The sequence below is a fragment of the Parathielavia appendiculata genome (assembly GCF_033297405.1).
Source record: "Parathielavia appendiculata strain CBS 731.68 unplaced genomic scaffold N657scaffold_1, whole genome shotgun sequence".
Lineage (NCBI taxonomy): Eukaryota > Fungi > Ascomycota > Sordariomycetes > Sordariales > Chaetomiaceae > Parathielavia > Parathielavia appendiculata.
Window position 1 is genome coordinate 3899218 of NW_026944220.1, and position 15230 is coordinate 3914447.

At 55.3% G+C, this 15230-nt stretch overlaps 3 protein-coding genes across 3 annotated transcripts; 2 read left to right on the top strand and 1 right to left on the bottom strand.

Moving 5' to 3' along the window:
* Window positions 1–212: 212 nt before the first annotated feature.
* Window positions 213–5609, top strand: N657DRAFT_562737 (DNA-directed RNA polymerase II subunit RPB1; the record flags this gene model as incomplete). The annotated part of the gene is made up of 3 exons (XM_062788162.1): window positions 213–569; window positions 629–5517; window positions 5582–5609. 3 exons carry the CDS (start codon window positions 213–215, stop codon window positions 5607–5609), a joined length of 5274 nt encoding a protein of 1757 aa, XP_062653193.1.
* Window positions 5610–7650: 2041 nt separating this feature from the next.
* Window positions 7651–9864, top strand: N657DRAFT_677046 (argininosuccinate synthase; the record flags this gene model as incomplete). The annotated part of the gene is made up of 16 exons (XM_062795947.1): window positions 7651–7676; window positions 7734–7747; window positions 7856–7896; window positions 7960–7974; window positions 8034–8172; window positions 8256–8277; window positions 8356–8464; window positions 8516–8524; window positions 8580–8615; window positions 8674–8726; window positions 8777–8859; window positions 8921–9007; window positions 9067–9244; window positions 9296–9450; window positions 9507–9539; window positions 9611–9864. The coding sequence occupies 16 exons, from the start codon at window positions 7651–7653 to the stop codon at window positions 9862–9864; spliced, it is 1254 nt and encodes a 417-aa protein (XP_062653194.1).
* Window positions 9865–11578: 1714 nt separating this feature from the next.
* Window positions 11579–11958, bottom strand: N657DRAFT_73853 (uncharacterized protein). Its single transcript, XM_062797521.1, has one exon. The coding sequence runs from the start codon at window positions 11861–11863 to the stop codon at window positions 11648–11650; it is 216 nt and encodes a 71-aa protein (XP_062653195.1). The 5' UTR covers window positions 11864–11958; the 3' UTR covers window positions 11579–11647.
* Between the last annotated feature and the right edge of the window lie 3272 nt (window positions 11959–15230).

The following is a 15230-nucleotide window of genomic DNA, read 5'->3' on the forward strand; positions in this document are numbered from 1 at the left end:
AGCTTTTTCGCCATCAAAATATTTGCCAATCGTGCAGTAATCCGATTTTCTCAATTGGCGATTCGACGCTCTTCACCACATCACGGCGCGCACCTCGATATCGCGACACTCGCTCGACCTGCTTCACGAGCGATTCGAGCCGCTGCTTTTCCCTCGGACCGCGCTCGGCAATCACCTCTTTGTAGTAGCTTCGACTCTTCCATCCCATCAAAATGGCGAACCTTATCTTTGCGCATTCGAGTGCGCCGATTCGCACCATCAAGGAGATCCAGTTCGGGCTGTTGTCGCCTGAGGAGATCAAAGGAATGAGTGTGTGCCACATCATCTACCCGGAGACGATGGACGAGTCGCGGACCAAGCCCCGCGACGGTGGGCTCAACGATCCGCTGCTCGGCTCCGTCGATCGGCAGTTCAAGTGCAAGACATGCACTGAGAATATGACCGAGTGTCCAGGCCATTTCGGTCACATTGAGCTGGCTCGCCCAGTCTACCACCCCGGCTTCATCAGGCGCACAAAGAAATTGCTCGAGATTGTCTGCCACAACTGTAGCAAGGTGTTGGCTGATCGAGTTAGTGCACCTTGTCTGGCCGGGTAGTCTTTGCGTGCTTGATGCTGACCCTCGAGTAGTCCGACCCGCAGTATGCTGCTGCCATGCGCATTCGGGACCCCAAGGTCCGCTTCAAGCGAGTCTGGGACATCTGCAAAAGCAAGAAGCGTTGTGACAATGACCCGCCCAAGCAAGCCGGAGACGGCGAGTTCAATCCCGATGCCGATCATGGCGAGCGCTGGGTCGGCGGCCATGGAGGCTGCGGCAATATCCAGCCTGTTATCCGCGCGCAGGCCCTCACCCTCTGGGGGCATATTGAAACCAAGGATGAGGATGGCGTGAAAACCAAGGAGAAGAAGATCATCACGCCAGAGATGGCCCTCAACATCTTCCGCCGCATGAAGGACGAAGAGATGATCGACATTGGCCTTAACATTTCGCAAGCACGGCCCGAGTGGATGATCATCACTGTTCTACCTGTCCCTCCCCCTCCGGTTCGTCCCAGCATTTCGATGGATGGAACCGGAACGGGCCTGCGAAATGAGGACGACCTGACGTACAAGCTCGGCGACATTATCCGCGCCAACGGCAATGTTCGGCAGGCCATCGCAGAGGGCTCTCCCCAGCACATCATCACGGACTTCGAGAATCTTCTCCAATACCATGTCGCCACTTACATGGATAACGACATCGCGGGCCAGCCGCAAGCCTTGCAGAAGAGTGGTCGTCCCGTCAAGGCCATCCGCGCCCGCCTGAAGGGAAAAGAAGGGCGGCTGCGAGGTAACCTGATGGGGAAGCGCGTCGATTTCTCGGCTCGTACTGTCATCACGGGCGATGCCAACATCTCATTGGACGAAGTTGGAGTTCCGCGCAGCATTGCCCGCACACTGACCTACCCCGAAACTGTCACGCCCTACAACATTGCAAAGCTTACAAAATACGTGCAAAATGGACCCAACGAGCACCCGGGCGCCAGGTTCGTCGTCCGTTCTGACGGTACTCGACTGGACCTTCGCCACTACCGGCGAGCGACGGCCATTCAACTTGAGTACGGCTGGAAGGTGGAGCGCCACCTGATTGATGGAGACTACATCATCTTCAACCGTCAGCCGTCTCTCCACAAGGAGTCCATGATGGGTCACAGGGTTCGGGTCATGCCTTACTCGACATTTCGGCTTAACCTGTCCGTCACCTCTCCTTACAACGCCGATTTCGATGGTGATGAGATGAACTTGCATGTTCCCCAGACCGAGGAGACGCGTGCCGAGGTCAAGGAGCTTTGCATGGTTCCCCTGAACATCGTTTCCCCACAGAGAAACGGGCCCCTCATGGGTATCGTCCAGGACACCTTGGCTGGCGTGTACAAAATGTGCCGCCGCGATGTTTTCCTAACCAAGGAAGAGGTCATGAATCTCATGCTCTGGGTTCCTGACTGGGATGGTACCATCCCACTTCCAGCGATCTTCAAGCCTCGCCCCCGCTGGACTGGCAAACAAATGGTCAGCATGATCATTCCCAAGATCATCAACATTCACATGGGCTCAGAACAGTCGGATAAGGACCACCCGTTCAAGGACGATGGTCTTCTCATCCAACAGGGAGAGCTTATGTTCGGCTTGCTGTCCAAGAAGAGCGTGGGCGCCTCTGGCGGTGGCATTGTCCATCTGTGCTACAACGAGTTGGGTCCGCAAGGCGCCATGGATTTCCTCAATGGCTGCCAGCGGGTGGTCAACTACTGGCTGCTGCATAATGGACACAGCATTGGAATTGGCGATACGATACCCGACGCTAAGACCATCGACCTGGTTCAGAAGCACATCGACGAGGAGAAGGCAGAGGTCCATCGGCTGACGCAGGAAGCAACCAACAATCGGCTTGAGCGTCTCCCCGGCATGAGTATCCGAGACACTTTTGAGAACATGGTTTCGACCGCGCTCAACAAGGCACGTGATAAAGCCGGCACGACAGCGACTAAGAGTTTGAAGGACCTCAACAATGCTGTCGTCATGGCGCGCTCCGGTTCCAAAGGCTCTTCGATCAACATCTCGCAAATGTCTGCGTTGGTCGGGCAGCAGATTGTTGAAGGAAAGCGCATCCCGTTCGGTTTCAAGTACCGCACCCTCCCACATTTCACAAAGGACGACTACTCTCCTGAGGCCCGGGGCTTCGTGGAGAACTCGTATCTTCGTGGCTTGACTCCCTCAGAATTCTTCTTCCATGCCATGGCCGGCCGAGAAGGTCTGATCGATACAGCTGTCAAGACAGCTGAGACGGGCTACATCCAGCGTCGGCTTGTCAAGGCGCTCGAGGATGCAGAAGCGCGCTACGACGGCACTGTGCGGAACTCGCTCGGCGACATTATCCAGTTCGTCTATGGCGAGGATGGTTTAGACGGCCTCCATATTGAGAAGCAGCGAGTCGACCACATCAACATGTCGAACCAGCTCTTCGACAAGCGCTTCCGTCTCGATGTGATGGATGAGGCGACCTCCGGTGCCGCGCTCGACGCCCTGGAGTATGGGCGGGAGATGGCCAGCGATCCCATGGTGCAACAGCTTCTGGACCAAGAGTATGAGCAGCTGCTGGCCGATCGCAAGCTGGTGCGAGAAATCAACCGTCGCAAGTTGGGCGACGAACAAATGCAGCTGCCACTCAACGTTGCTCGTATCATTGAAAGCGCGAAAAAGCTTTTCAAAGTTGATGAGTCGCAGCGCAGCGACCTCACTCCCAAGGACGTGATCCCGGCCGTCCAAGCCCTCCTTGACCGGATGGTTGTGGTCCGTGGTGAAGATGTTATCTCGAAAGAGGCTGACTACAACTCGACCATCCTCTTCAAGATCCAGCTGCGATCCCGCTTGGCGTTCAAGCGTCTTGCTGTTGAGCACAGACTCAATAAACTGGCTTTTGAGCACATTCTTGGTGAGCTCGAGAACCGTTGGGCTCGGTCAATGGTCTCTCCTGGCGAAATGGTTGGGGTGCTGGCTGCTCAATCCATAGGAGAACCAGCGACGCAGATGACACTCAACACTTTCCACTTTGCTGGTGTATCCTCTAAGAACGTTACGCTGGGTGTTCCCCGTCTCAAGGAAATTCTCAACGTTGCAAAGGAAATCAAGACTCCATCCATGGTCGTTTATTTGGACTCCGAGAACGCCACCCAGGAGGATGCGAAGAAGCTGCGCAATGCTGTCGAACACACCAGTCTCCGTTCGGTCACGGCGGTCACGGACATCTACTACGATCCAGACATCACGTCAACCAACATCCCAGAGGATTTCGACATGGTCGAATCCTACTTCCTGATTCCTGACTCGTCGGACCAGGACTCTATTGAAAACCAGTCGCGCTGGCTGCTGAGAATCACGCTTGACCGGCAAAAGATGCTCGATAAGGGCTTGCGCGTCGAAGATGTGGCTGCTCGCATCAAGGACGAGTACAAGAAGGACGTTGCAGTCATCTTCAGTGACAACAACGCAGAAGAAATGGTCATCCGCATCCGCGTTATTAGGCAAGACGACGATAAGGACGAAGACGGTAACAAGATCATTGAGGATGATGTGATGCTGAAGCGTCTCGAGAAGCATCTCCTTGACAGTTGCACCCTGCGCGGCGTGCAGGGCATCGAGCGTGCGTTCCTGAACAAGACAGCCAAGTTGATTGAAAGGGCAGACGGCTCTCAAGTAGCCAATAAGGAGACGCCGGAATGCATAGAGTGGTATCTCGACACTCAAGGCACATCCCTGAGAGAAGTCTTGACCATCGACGGCGTCGATTCGAAGCGCACTTACACCAACGACCTATACCAGATTGTGGACGTGTTCGGTATCGAAGCAGCGAGAGCCGCCCTAATGCAGGAGTTGACCCAGGTGCTCGCCTTCGGTGGTTCCTATGTCAACCACCGCCATCTCGCGCTTCTTGTCGATGTCATGACGTACCGGGGAAGCATTGCTGCCGTCACACGCCATGGCATCAACCGTGCCGACACTGGTGCACTGATGCGCTGCTCGTTCGAGGAGACGGTTGAGATTTTGCTTGAGGCTGCTGTCGTCGGTGAGCTCGATGACTGCCGTGGGATTTCGGAGAACGTTATGCTGGGCCAGATGGCGCCCATGGGAACTGGCCATTTTGATGTCCTTCTCGACCCTAAGATGCTTGAGACAGTCATCTCGGACAACTCGCGCATGGGTTTGATGCCCGGCATGACCATCAAGGGTACTCAGCTGGAGGGCGCCGCAACGCCATACGATACGGGCTCGCCGATGGCAGACAATGGGTATCTGGGCAGCTATTCCCCGACGGCGGGCAACTTCTCGCCGATACAGGGTGGAGGTTCAGACAGCCCAAGCGGTTTCGGAACAGAGTACGGTGGCGGGTTTGGCTCAAGCACCGTCAATCCCTACGCGACGAGCCCCCGTGCTACCAGCCCATTCTCCACGTCGCCCACTTCACCGTTCGGCTACGGCGGCTACTCACCGTCGTCACCGGCCGGGTATTCGCCCACATCACCTCTTCTCGATGCTGGCGGTCGGTATGCTTCGAGCCCGCAGTTTAGCCCCTCGTCTCCCTCCTTCTCGCCGACCTCTCCGATGCTACGGCCCGGCAGCCCCACGAGCCCCAACTACAGCCCGACGTCGCCAAGTTACTCGCCGGCATCCCCGGCGGCGATCAGGCATTACTCTCCCACATCACCGACGCAGTTCAACTCCCCAACGTCGCCGTCGTATTCTCCTACTAGCCCGAGCTACAGCCCGGCTTCACCGAATCTGCACGCCACCTCACCGTCCTACTCGCCGGCGTCGCCGACTTGGTCGCCCACGTCGCCGGATGCTTACTCACCGACGAGCCCGTCATTCCAGCGGTCGCCCGGACAGCAAATGTCACCGACCAGCCCGGGTTACTCGCCCACGTCGCCTTCATTCTCGCCCAGGACTCCGGGGCGAGCCGCGCCTGGAGGCAACGGTGATCAATAGTGAGTCTAGTCCATGTACCAAGTGCTCGGTTTCTCAGATAGCTTGCTGACAAGGTCTCTACAGCTCACCCACTTCTCCGACGAATGATTGATCTGGTACGTGCTGATTCTGGCGGAATGCGTCACACCGAGGCACAGGTTGCCAATGGAGGGATGCAGGATAGCCATTAAGGCATTTTTTTCTTGACTCGCTGTTTCGAAACCTGGGGTGTACATATATGGAGCGAGTCCTTTCGTCTTTTCCTGTTCCTTTTCCTCCTTTTTTTATAATTTTTTTTTGATAGAGACCTGCATTACTCATCGAGCTGGGACAAGGAGGTAAAGCAAACAAACAAGAGCTTCCTTTTGAGGTGCATTTTCGGGTTTACACTCCCTTGCATTGGGAACCTGGTGATTTCCCCGACGGGCAGACTTTGCGGCACCAGATTGGTCATGGGGTTCCTTGGTGAAAAGGGACCATTTTCCGCGATGAAGGGACGGGTGATGGGATGAGGCCGACCGAGACGGAGAGTGGACTCGGGGGGGCTGTGGTAATGACTTGTATAGCTACCTTACATATCTTACAGATTAACCATCCATGTGTTGGGGCCTTGCCTTTGAGAGCAACCCCTGGATGAATGGAAAAGTCGTATCTTCCAAGTCGATCTGCAAGTTGGGCCTGTGAGCAATGGTGAGGATGGCGGGCCTGGAGCTGTTGGTTGTGGGGATGTCTGGTCGGCGGTGGACTTGATTCTGGATGGAGGATGATGCCTGAATCGAGATGGTGTTGGTCACGGAGGGTCTCGGAGAGGAGAACCTTATTGGGTTTGTGATCCACATCATGTTGTCTCCGGTGAGCTGTGGGTGATGCTTCCCCGGGGGGCCTGGAACTGCGCGCTGGAGATCACTTGTTGACGGGGGTGTGTGGCCAGCTGGTGGCTTGGTCTCGGAGAGGGAGAGGGAGGAAAAAGGGGTTTCGGGACCGAGGCGTGTGCGTCATGGTTATTCATGGTGTGGAGTCTACCAGATGTGTTTTGACCTAGCGTAGGGTTGTATTGTATGTACAAGTACCTTATGAATGAAGGTACGGGCAAGTACTCTACCTTGGCTGTTGGTGGTGGTGATGGCCATGTTGCCCCTTTTCGGCTACTTCTCCCAGTCTTTGTCCGCTCCTGGCCAGCTTATCCCAGTCATCAATTGGAGTTGGGCCGAAGTTTGAGGGTGTGGCAGGGCAACGGCAATGGACGCAGGGTAAAGGGGAAGATGACAAAGGGAACGGAGACTCGGGGTTTGAAACGGGCCAGACGCTTCCAACCGAGAGAATGATGGATGGGGTGTGGAGGTGCCGTTGCTGAAAAGGTGGTGGTCTCTGACGACGGATAGGCTTGTCAGGGCATCTATTGGTCATTTCCTGCAAATGGGCCGTGTAGTGATGTGCTTGAAATTTAAACATTGAGGCGTAAATTCGGTGGTGATGTCGATGAGCGGCCGAGAAGGTTGGTTCAACTTGGTATACCTGGCCATCGTGCATAAGGCGGCGTGTCTTGGCGGATCTACAAGGTGCGGTGGCTGGTAACAGCAAGTTGGAATAAGGGGTTGTCGGCCTCCTGATGGTACCTGAGCTGTCTTGGTTTCGAACCTGATGAGGGGTGAGAATGTGATGCGGGTGCGGTTGAGCGAGGCTCAGCTATGCGCACTGTCACGGTGGCCGCATCAAGAGAGACCAAGTTCGCAGCCCACAGCCTCGTCCTGGAAAGCCGCCGAACGGCAGGAACGGAAAATGGAGCAGAGTCTTGAAAAATCACAATGCTTCGCCGTCAGACATTTCCGCAAGCGTAGGACTTATGCGGCGCAACGACGTTTGCTCGTTGTGGCTTAGGTCGGATGTTGGCGAAGAGGTAGTGGTGAAGTGGGCAATTGAGGTGTCGTTGCAAAAAGCCGGCCACAGTGCAGCATCAAGACCCACTCAATCCAGATCAATCAATCAACTGGTTAAATATGCTTAGGTAAGGCGGAATCTGTGCCAAGATTCCCCACCGTCCGGCATCGCAGCGATAAGGCAAGTTGAGTCAATGGCAGAAAGATTTTTAGGTCAGAGCTCCCAAATCGCACTCTACGCTTCTCACCTCACGCGACACAACGAGATTCGCAACAATGTCTTCCGACAAACGAGTTTGCCTGTAAGAGGTCTCATACATAGTAATTCGTGTTGAGAAGTGGTCTAACATTGCTTACAGCGCCTACTCTGGGGGTACGCTTCATCGCTTCCCTGCCCATCCTCTCCGATGATTGCCCGATAATCGCCTGATGGACCTCACGATGCGCTCCACGATAGACACCGAGTGCTAACGCCAGGCAGGTCTTGACACATCCACCATCCTCAAGTGGCTCATTCTCGAGGTAATTCACTCTCTGCAACTTCGTCTCCTCTCAATTGACTCGCTGACACATCCTTCATCATAGGGCTACACCGTCGTCGTATGTCCCTTCCGGTCGTCATCGATATCGTACCTGATGCTTACCCAAACCGCCTCCAGGCGTTCCTCGCCGATGTTGGCCAGAATGAGGACTTCGCTGCGGTCGAGAAGAAGGCTCTGGCTCTCGGCGCCGAGCGCATGGTGATCGAGAACCTGCAGCAGGAGTTTGTCGATGAGCTCATCTTCCGCGCCATCCAATGTGAGTCATCTTTTCAGCCCGTGTCTACACATATTCATGGGCGAGGGTTCGTGCATGGACATGACTGACACCAGTAACAACAGGCAACGCGATCTATGAGGATCGGTGAGTCTCGCTGATCGGGGACCCTGGTCGTTCTCCGATGCTCCTCCTCTGGCCGCCTCCAACTTACAATCGGATTAGCTATCTTCTTGGAACCAGCCTTGCCCGTCCGGTCATTGCTCGGGCGCAGGTCCGGGTTGCTCACAAATACAACTGCAAGATCCTTAGCCACGGCTGCACGGGCAAGGGTGTACGTTATTCCTTCCCCTTAGCTTTATAGAGGCTCTGCTAACAAACGTAGAATGAGTATGTCATCGCAAAATACCACTGGTCAATTGTTATAGAGACTGACAAATCGCAGCCAGGTTCGCTTCGAACTGGCTTGGAAAGCATGCGATCCTGTCAGTACAACCCGCTCGTCAAATCGCCCGCAGAGGGGAACTGACCCGATCCTACCAGAGTCTCCAAATTATCGCTCCCTGGAGGATGCCATCGTTCTTCAACCGCTTCCAGTAAGTTTCGGTGGTTATATACTCTTCGGCAGTCTCTAATATGATGATAGGGGTCGCCAAGACCTCCTGAAGTTCGCTGCTGAGAACAGCATCCCCGTTTCGTCTACACCCAAGGCTCCTTGGTCTCAAGACGGTTTGTCATGGCGCCAAACATACGTATCATGGCGCGTTCCCTGAAACTGATCTTCGATTAGATAACCTGGCACATTGCAGCTACGAGAGCGGAATCCTGGAGAAGCCAGATATGCCTGCCCCCAAGAATGTCTGGACTCGGACGGTTGGTGCGTACACTTATCTTGCCCCCGACTGACCGCAGCCAATTAATCTTTGTGGCATGCAGACCCGCTCGACGCGCCGGATGTCCCGACCAAGTTCTCCGTGACATTCAGGGAGGGTGTCCCTGTCAAGCTCGAGGTGGAGGGGGGCGAGACCGTCACCGGTTCGCTCGAGCTCTTCAAGGCTCTCAATGACATTGCCGGCCGCAACGGCGTTGGACGGGTAGATATTGTCGAGTCTCGGTGGGTATCCTTACCCGAGGCCCTCTTGGGCTTGAACTAATAACCGTTCAGTTTCATCGGGCTCAAGTCGAGGGGCTGCTACGACTCCCCTGCCTTGACTGTGCTCCGCCTCGCACACCTTGACCTTGAAGGCATGACCCTCGACTCCAGGGTCAGGCAAATCATGCACTGGATCGGAAATCAATGGTCTCAATGCCTCTACAATGGTATGGTTGTCTGCTTTCTTGCTCTCATACTCCCTTGTACTAACACTGTGATTTAGGCATGTACTTCTCGCCGGAGCGCGAACTTCTCGGTACGTCTTGAAACCATCTTATCCAGACTTATGCCCTTAGCCCTACTTTTCGCTAACTGATAACCCCTTAGAAAACTCCATCATCTACAGCCAAAAGCACGTCCATGGCAAGGTTGACATGATGGTCTACAAGGGCGCAGCTCACGTCCTTTCCCGGTCTGCGCCTGAGAGCAATCTGTACAGCGAGGAACAGGCCAGCATGGACACCCTCGAAGGGTTCAGCCCCGAGGATGCCAGTGGCTTCATCGCGATCCAGGCGATCCGCCTGGAGAAGTATGGTGCAGCCAAGATCCAGCAGGGTGAACCCCTCGCTCGGGGAGCATAGACGAACCCAGGTCTTTTTGAAGAGCGAAAGGCCACATTATGGTTTTGTCGCGAGGCAGAGTCAAGACTGTTGTGTCGATCCACGGTTTGATAAGGTAAAGCTAGAAACCCGAGTCAACGCCGTTACATCCATGTCTCGTCCCCCTGGTCCCGTCGTGCACGCTCCAACTTACCAAGCTGTCGGGTCGAGCCAGCCTATCAGCATGCTCCAGTCGCGCCGTGGCTGCAGAGCGAGCTTCCGCGTTTCAAGGCATGACTTGCATTTTTAAACAATCTTTTTGGACTTGACAGGTGTATTGTATAGGTACATACCGTTGCTGAAGGACTTTCTTTGGGCATGGTAGGTACTTAAGGCACCTACATGATGCTGCTCGTCGGGGCTTCAATAACGCCGAACCGACTAATCCCCAAGGAGGAGGCTGCGACGAGTACAGGCCCTGATGCCGAGTTGATACGCTGCTTGAGGTACCTATCTATCCAGTTGGGGTGGGTATCGGCGTCCATCGGCGTTCACCGTGCAGCAGGTCCGTCCCATACATGCCGGGCATCCCAGAAGAAAATAGTGTTGGTGACACACAGCAAAGAAGCGCATGAGGGGGGAATAGGCTCCAGCAAGATTTTCACAGCGGCCCTCGCCGACTGGTGGAACGACATTTAGGCATTTAGGCAATGAGGGAACTTGCAACAGGCAATCGCCTTCGAGGGGACGATATGCAGCGCTGATGTGGGAAAGGTTTGGGTTGCAATAGCGGCTTTTTTGCGCTCTTCCCTGGAGCCCAATTGGTCACTGGACGTTGGATCCCCCTAGCACATTCTACGCTTACAGTCGGGACTGTCCCGGCGGCAATCTCCTATTCGGGCCAGTCACGGTGTCCGGAGCTCTCTGCAACGGCCCGGGTGTTGGTCCTGGTGGTGTAGGGGTGCGGCCCAGTATTGGACTTGACGCCATAATCGCCACCCTGGTTGGCGCACGGCGCGGAGGGAGCTGCCGCGAGGTCCGTTTTCGTTGCCGAAGCCGAGTCTTCAAGATGGTGTGGGTAGACCATGAAAGTTGCCTTGCGTCTTCAGTATAGGTAGCCCGTGTGCAGTGAAGTTGTACCTCATGTTCAAGCTGTGGGGAAGTCGACCTCTGAAGCTAGCATGGCATTGAGGTAGTTAGTCGCAGGGCTGGTCAGTATTCGAGCGAGCTCGCCGGACAGGCTCGTCAGGTTGTCTTGCGTTGCCTGTGGTGGGTGCTAGGGGATGTGAGATGGCACCTCCGTTTCCTAACCATGCATCTGTCGCCCTTTAGCACCTCGGTGAGACCCGAAAGCTGTTGCTGCGCTAGCCAGCCCTGACTGCATACCATGGGATCATATCAAGTTCCTAGTAGCATGTCAAGACCTACCTAAGAGCGACATGCGCGAAGTCCAGGGTTGTCGCGGAACCTTGAGTAAGGTACGCTAGCAACAAAACTCCCACTTCTGAACCACTGCAGGTAGCAATGCCAATGTGCACTGAAGACGGGGCTCCGACTCGCCTCCAATGTCCACTGTCGTCGAGACTGAGTCTCTGCATGTGAAGAACCCCTGTTGGCCAACCGCCGACCGGCGGCGATCTCTCCACTGATTGGCCGGGGGCGCGACTGTAAGCGCGATGCATCTGCAGATGCACTGCACTTGTGTAGCACAATGCAGGCCACCGCAAGTGACCGCATGGGTAATTCGACCGTCGTACTCTGCCAGTCACGTACCCACCCTTTTTCCCTCAGGGCAGTATAGTGGGTGGGCTCCCAGCCAAGACCTTCAAGATGCTTTCAACCTTTGCTGCATATCTGCATCCTGACACCCTGACGCCCTGACTGGACCGAGAGTTGCGGTTGAGGATGCGGCGCGGGCCTGCGGAGTGCCGGAACGGGCCAAACCGAGCCAAGTGGAAAGCGCGAGGATGTTCAAACAAAGGGCAATAAGGGAGAAGCCCAGCTCGATGCCTGCCTTGTTCGTGATACCCATTCCCTTCATAACCCAGAATTCAAGCAACAATTCCAAGTAAGGTAGTTTCAGGGTTACTTCAGGAGGTCCCAGACGCAGTTGTGGGCGTAACGGCCCTGAGTACAATCACCCCCGTCTCGCTATACTTCGTACATTACCTCAACTTTCTTACTGGGTCCCAGCTGTGGGGCTGGAAAGGTGGCGCACGGATCATCACGATTAGGTTGTGAACCCGAACCCCCTGACCCCCTGACCTTTCTGCAGTACGTACCTCCGTATTGTTCGTGGCACATGACAGAAAGCTGCTGCGTCTCGTCCGGCGACCATGATGCGACACGACACGCTTGCGCTTGCGCCGGCCACGGCCCGGGCTAGCTGCAGAAACGAATGCAAGCTTACAACAACCCAGAGCAGGGCTCGGCCCACTTCCAACACTTTTGACTCCGCCGCCGCCCATACGCCCATTTGTTGGCCAACCGAGATTCTGCACGAAAAACAATGGCACGGGGGTGAATTTTTGTCTTTGTTCTTGGAGAAGGACAAGGGAACGAGCGGCCGCAAGTTTTCCACGTGGTTTGTGCCGAATAAGGAGTTGCTTTGGGTTCAATTTCCACCATGAGGCCGCCGTGAAACCCGTCTAGCCTGACAAGACGCAAGTGCCAACGGTCGTCGATCAAGGAAATGCCGCCTTGGGGGAAAAGTCCACTTTTGTCATTGTACTGGTTCTGTCCCGCCAACTGGTCCATCGCCAATGATTGCCGTCCTTGACTGCGTGGCTCACGCTTCTAATCCAATGGCGTCAGGCAGAGATGACAGCAGCCAAGGCACACGACTGATCATGTGTGCTTGGGGGTCGGCGAAGTGGGAACAGAAGTCAGGTAAGGAAGCTTGGTGATCTTCGCCTAACACACTGTGTGACAATGTATTATCTCGAGAAGCTATGTGACAGAAAAGTCCACATCAAGAAGAGAAGTTCCACCTGCGTACAGATACACAACGAGCTGGCGTCAAGCCAGACAAGATATTGAGAGGAAAAAAAGAGTGTCGTCCTGTCCCGCTTGTTCATCGAAGTTCGTCCGCTCCGCAAGTGACGCCCGGGTCGCCGATGAGCGGCACGATGTAGAATCAGCCGTGCTCTCACAGGGAGGACCGTACCGGAGCTTGCTCGCTGTTATTTCGCCGATTGTGCCGCAGTAGGGTATCATTAGGGCACTCGATCGGCCGCTCGAGAAGACGGAGAAGCAACAAGCATAAGGCCGTCTGCCCAAGGATCAATTAGGATCGGGTCGCCAGACTATTATACCAGGACATGGGGGTGGGCTGGCTCCAAGGCATACCAAGAAATTCAAGCATCTGTCTCGTCCATGGCATGCATGCTCTGGCTTAATGTCGACAATTAGAACAGTAGCCGTCGAGGTGGTGTTCATAGATCTGTTGTTGGCAGTCTGGGGGACAGCCGCCCCGTGCGCTATGCTCGGCACTCGGAACGAGTTCTTCGGTCATGTGGCCACAGGCGCCGTACAAAAATCTATAGACGATGCAGGCCATGTTGGTCGAGTTGTGCTGCTGTCGCACTTCAAAAAGACACGATGAAGAGCAGTGATGGTGCGCTCGAGAGGATCGAAGCACAGTCGAGGAATTCGCGCGCCGGTGATGGTGAGGACGAGACCAAGTTACTAGTCTGCGCGAAGTTCATGGCCCCTTTTATAGATGTGTCCCAGATCGAAGACGGTGTGCCTACAGCTTGTTGTACTTCTGATGCCGGTGCCCTGCTGCTGCACCAAGGGAGTGCTCTGCTCTCGGGGATATTGATCGCCCCGCCGTGCCTTGTATGACTACTTGTTCAATGTCGTTGGTGATTGCCTTTCCACTCGAGATGGGGCGACGCAAATCGAGTTGGGATTGAAACCGGTTGGTTGAGGGGGGTGACTGTCGCTCAGAGAGCAACATGAAATGCAACGATGCACACCCTGGAGCACAAGTACAGCAGTGTATCCCGCGGCGCGGGGGTACTTACTGCCCTACCCGGCTGCAGGCTCGGGAGACTAGCAGGCAGTTTGTGGGCCGATGCGGGAGCGGCAGCTAACAACCTAGGGGTAAGGGTTGACAGAACCTGAGAGAGTCGAGCCGGACCTATCATGTCGGTAGAGCCCTCACCCTTACCAGCACTGGTCGGCGACATGGGTGAGCGCACCCCACAGCGGTACATCACTTTAGGCCCATGGCCCGCTCACACAATGGCCCGCACCAACTGAGGCGTATCGAAACATAACCTAGGTTCCTACTGTCGCCGTGAGGATAGGAGGCGGCAAGGAACCTCGGCACTGGCTTTGCCGTACGCCGTCATGATGCTGGCATTTATCTCGGCCGCGAGATATGCCATCGGAACAATGGCCCACACACAACATGCCCATGCCGTCCCACGAAGTTGCCGTCTATTAGGTGGCCGGGTGGAGCAACAGAGTGACCGGCGCTGCCAGTAGATGGAAAAGCAGCGGGCACAGGTACACGGTAGATCAGGTAGAAGTACCCTACAGTAGACGATGAGTGGATGGCTGCAGAGTTCGTCAAGGACGTGACAGACTGCAGCTGCATTCGCTCAGGAGGCGAAGCATACGATGAACAGGCGAACGCACCGGTGAGCAAGGGGCTTGGCGGACGAGGACGGGAGACTTCCCGGCCACCTCGAGCTGCAACGTGTTGGTGATGTCGACTGGACTAACCGAAACCAGCTCGAGACGTTTCCATCGCCGCTGAGAACGAAAGGGACAGGCCAGATGCAAACCAAAGGCGTGCCCGCCAAGGTGCTACCGCCCCTTTGCCGGAGAAAGAAAAAGGCCGCGAACGACCAGGCACTAATCCGGGAGATCGATGTCTGTAGGAAGACAGGAACTGCCTGCTACCCAGAATAACCACGCGCTCAGGAGGGTGCCGGATGAGGCGTAGGTAGAACAGATTGAGGCTGATGCCGAGGTCACATATCGGCGGCCAACGACTTTCCATCGGTGGTCTGAGTCATGGAAGGAAGCAGAACTGCCCCAGCCCAAGCATGCTCCAGCGCAGACAGCTCCTCCTAGAGGCCTTTTTCTTCACAGACAGTGAGCTGACATTGCGTTTCCTGTGTGCTCAGCTGCCTCTTTAAGGGTGATGGAGAGCAGTGTCACGCGTTGGGTTTGAATCGACAGACCGTGGTGACGAAAGCAAACAGCACCGGAATGCGAAAGGGGGCTCCAGAAAATCAGTTGCTTTGCACTTCCACAGCATCCCGGGATCCTGGTAAAGTCAGTTAATGAGTGTCTCGACGGGAGATTACCAGACAAACCGAAACCTGGAGCGTTCTTCTCAGAAGGGTTAGGTATGGTGCTGAGGAGGAGAACATTGATGGGCATGCTTCCCC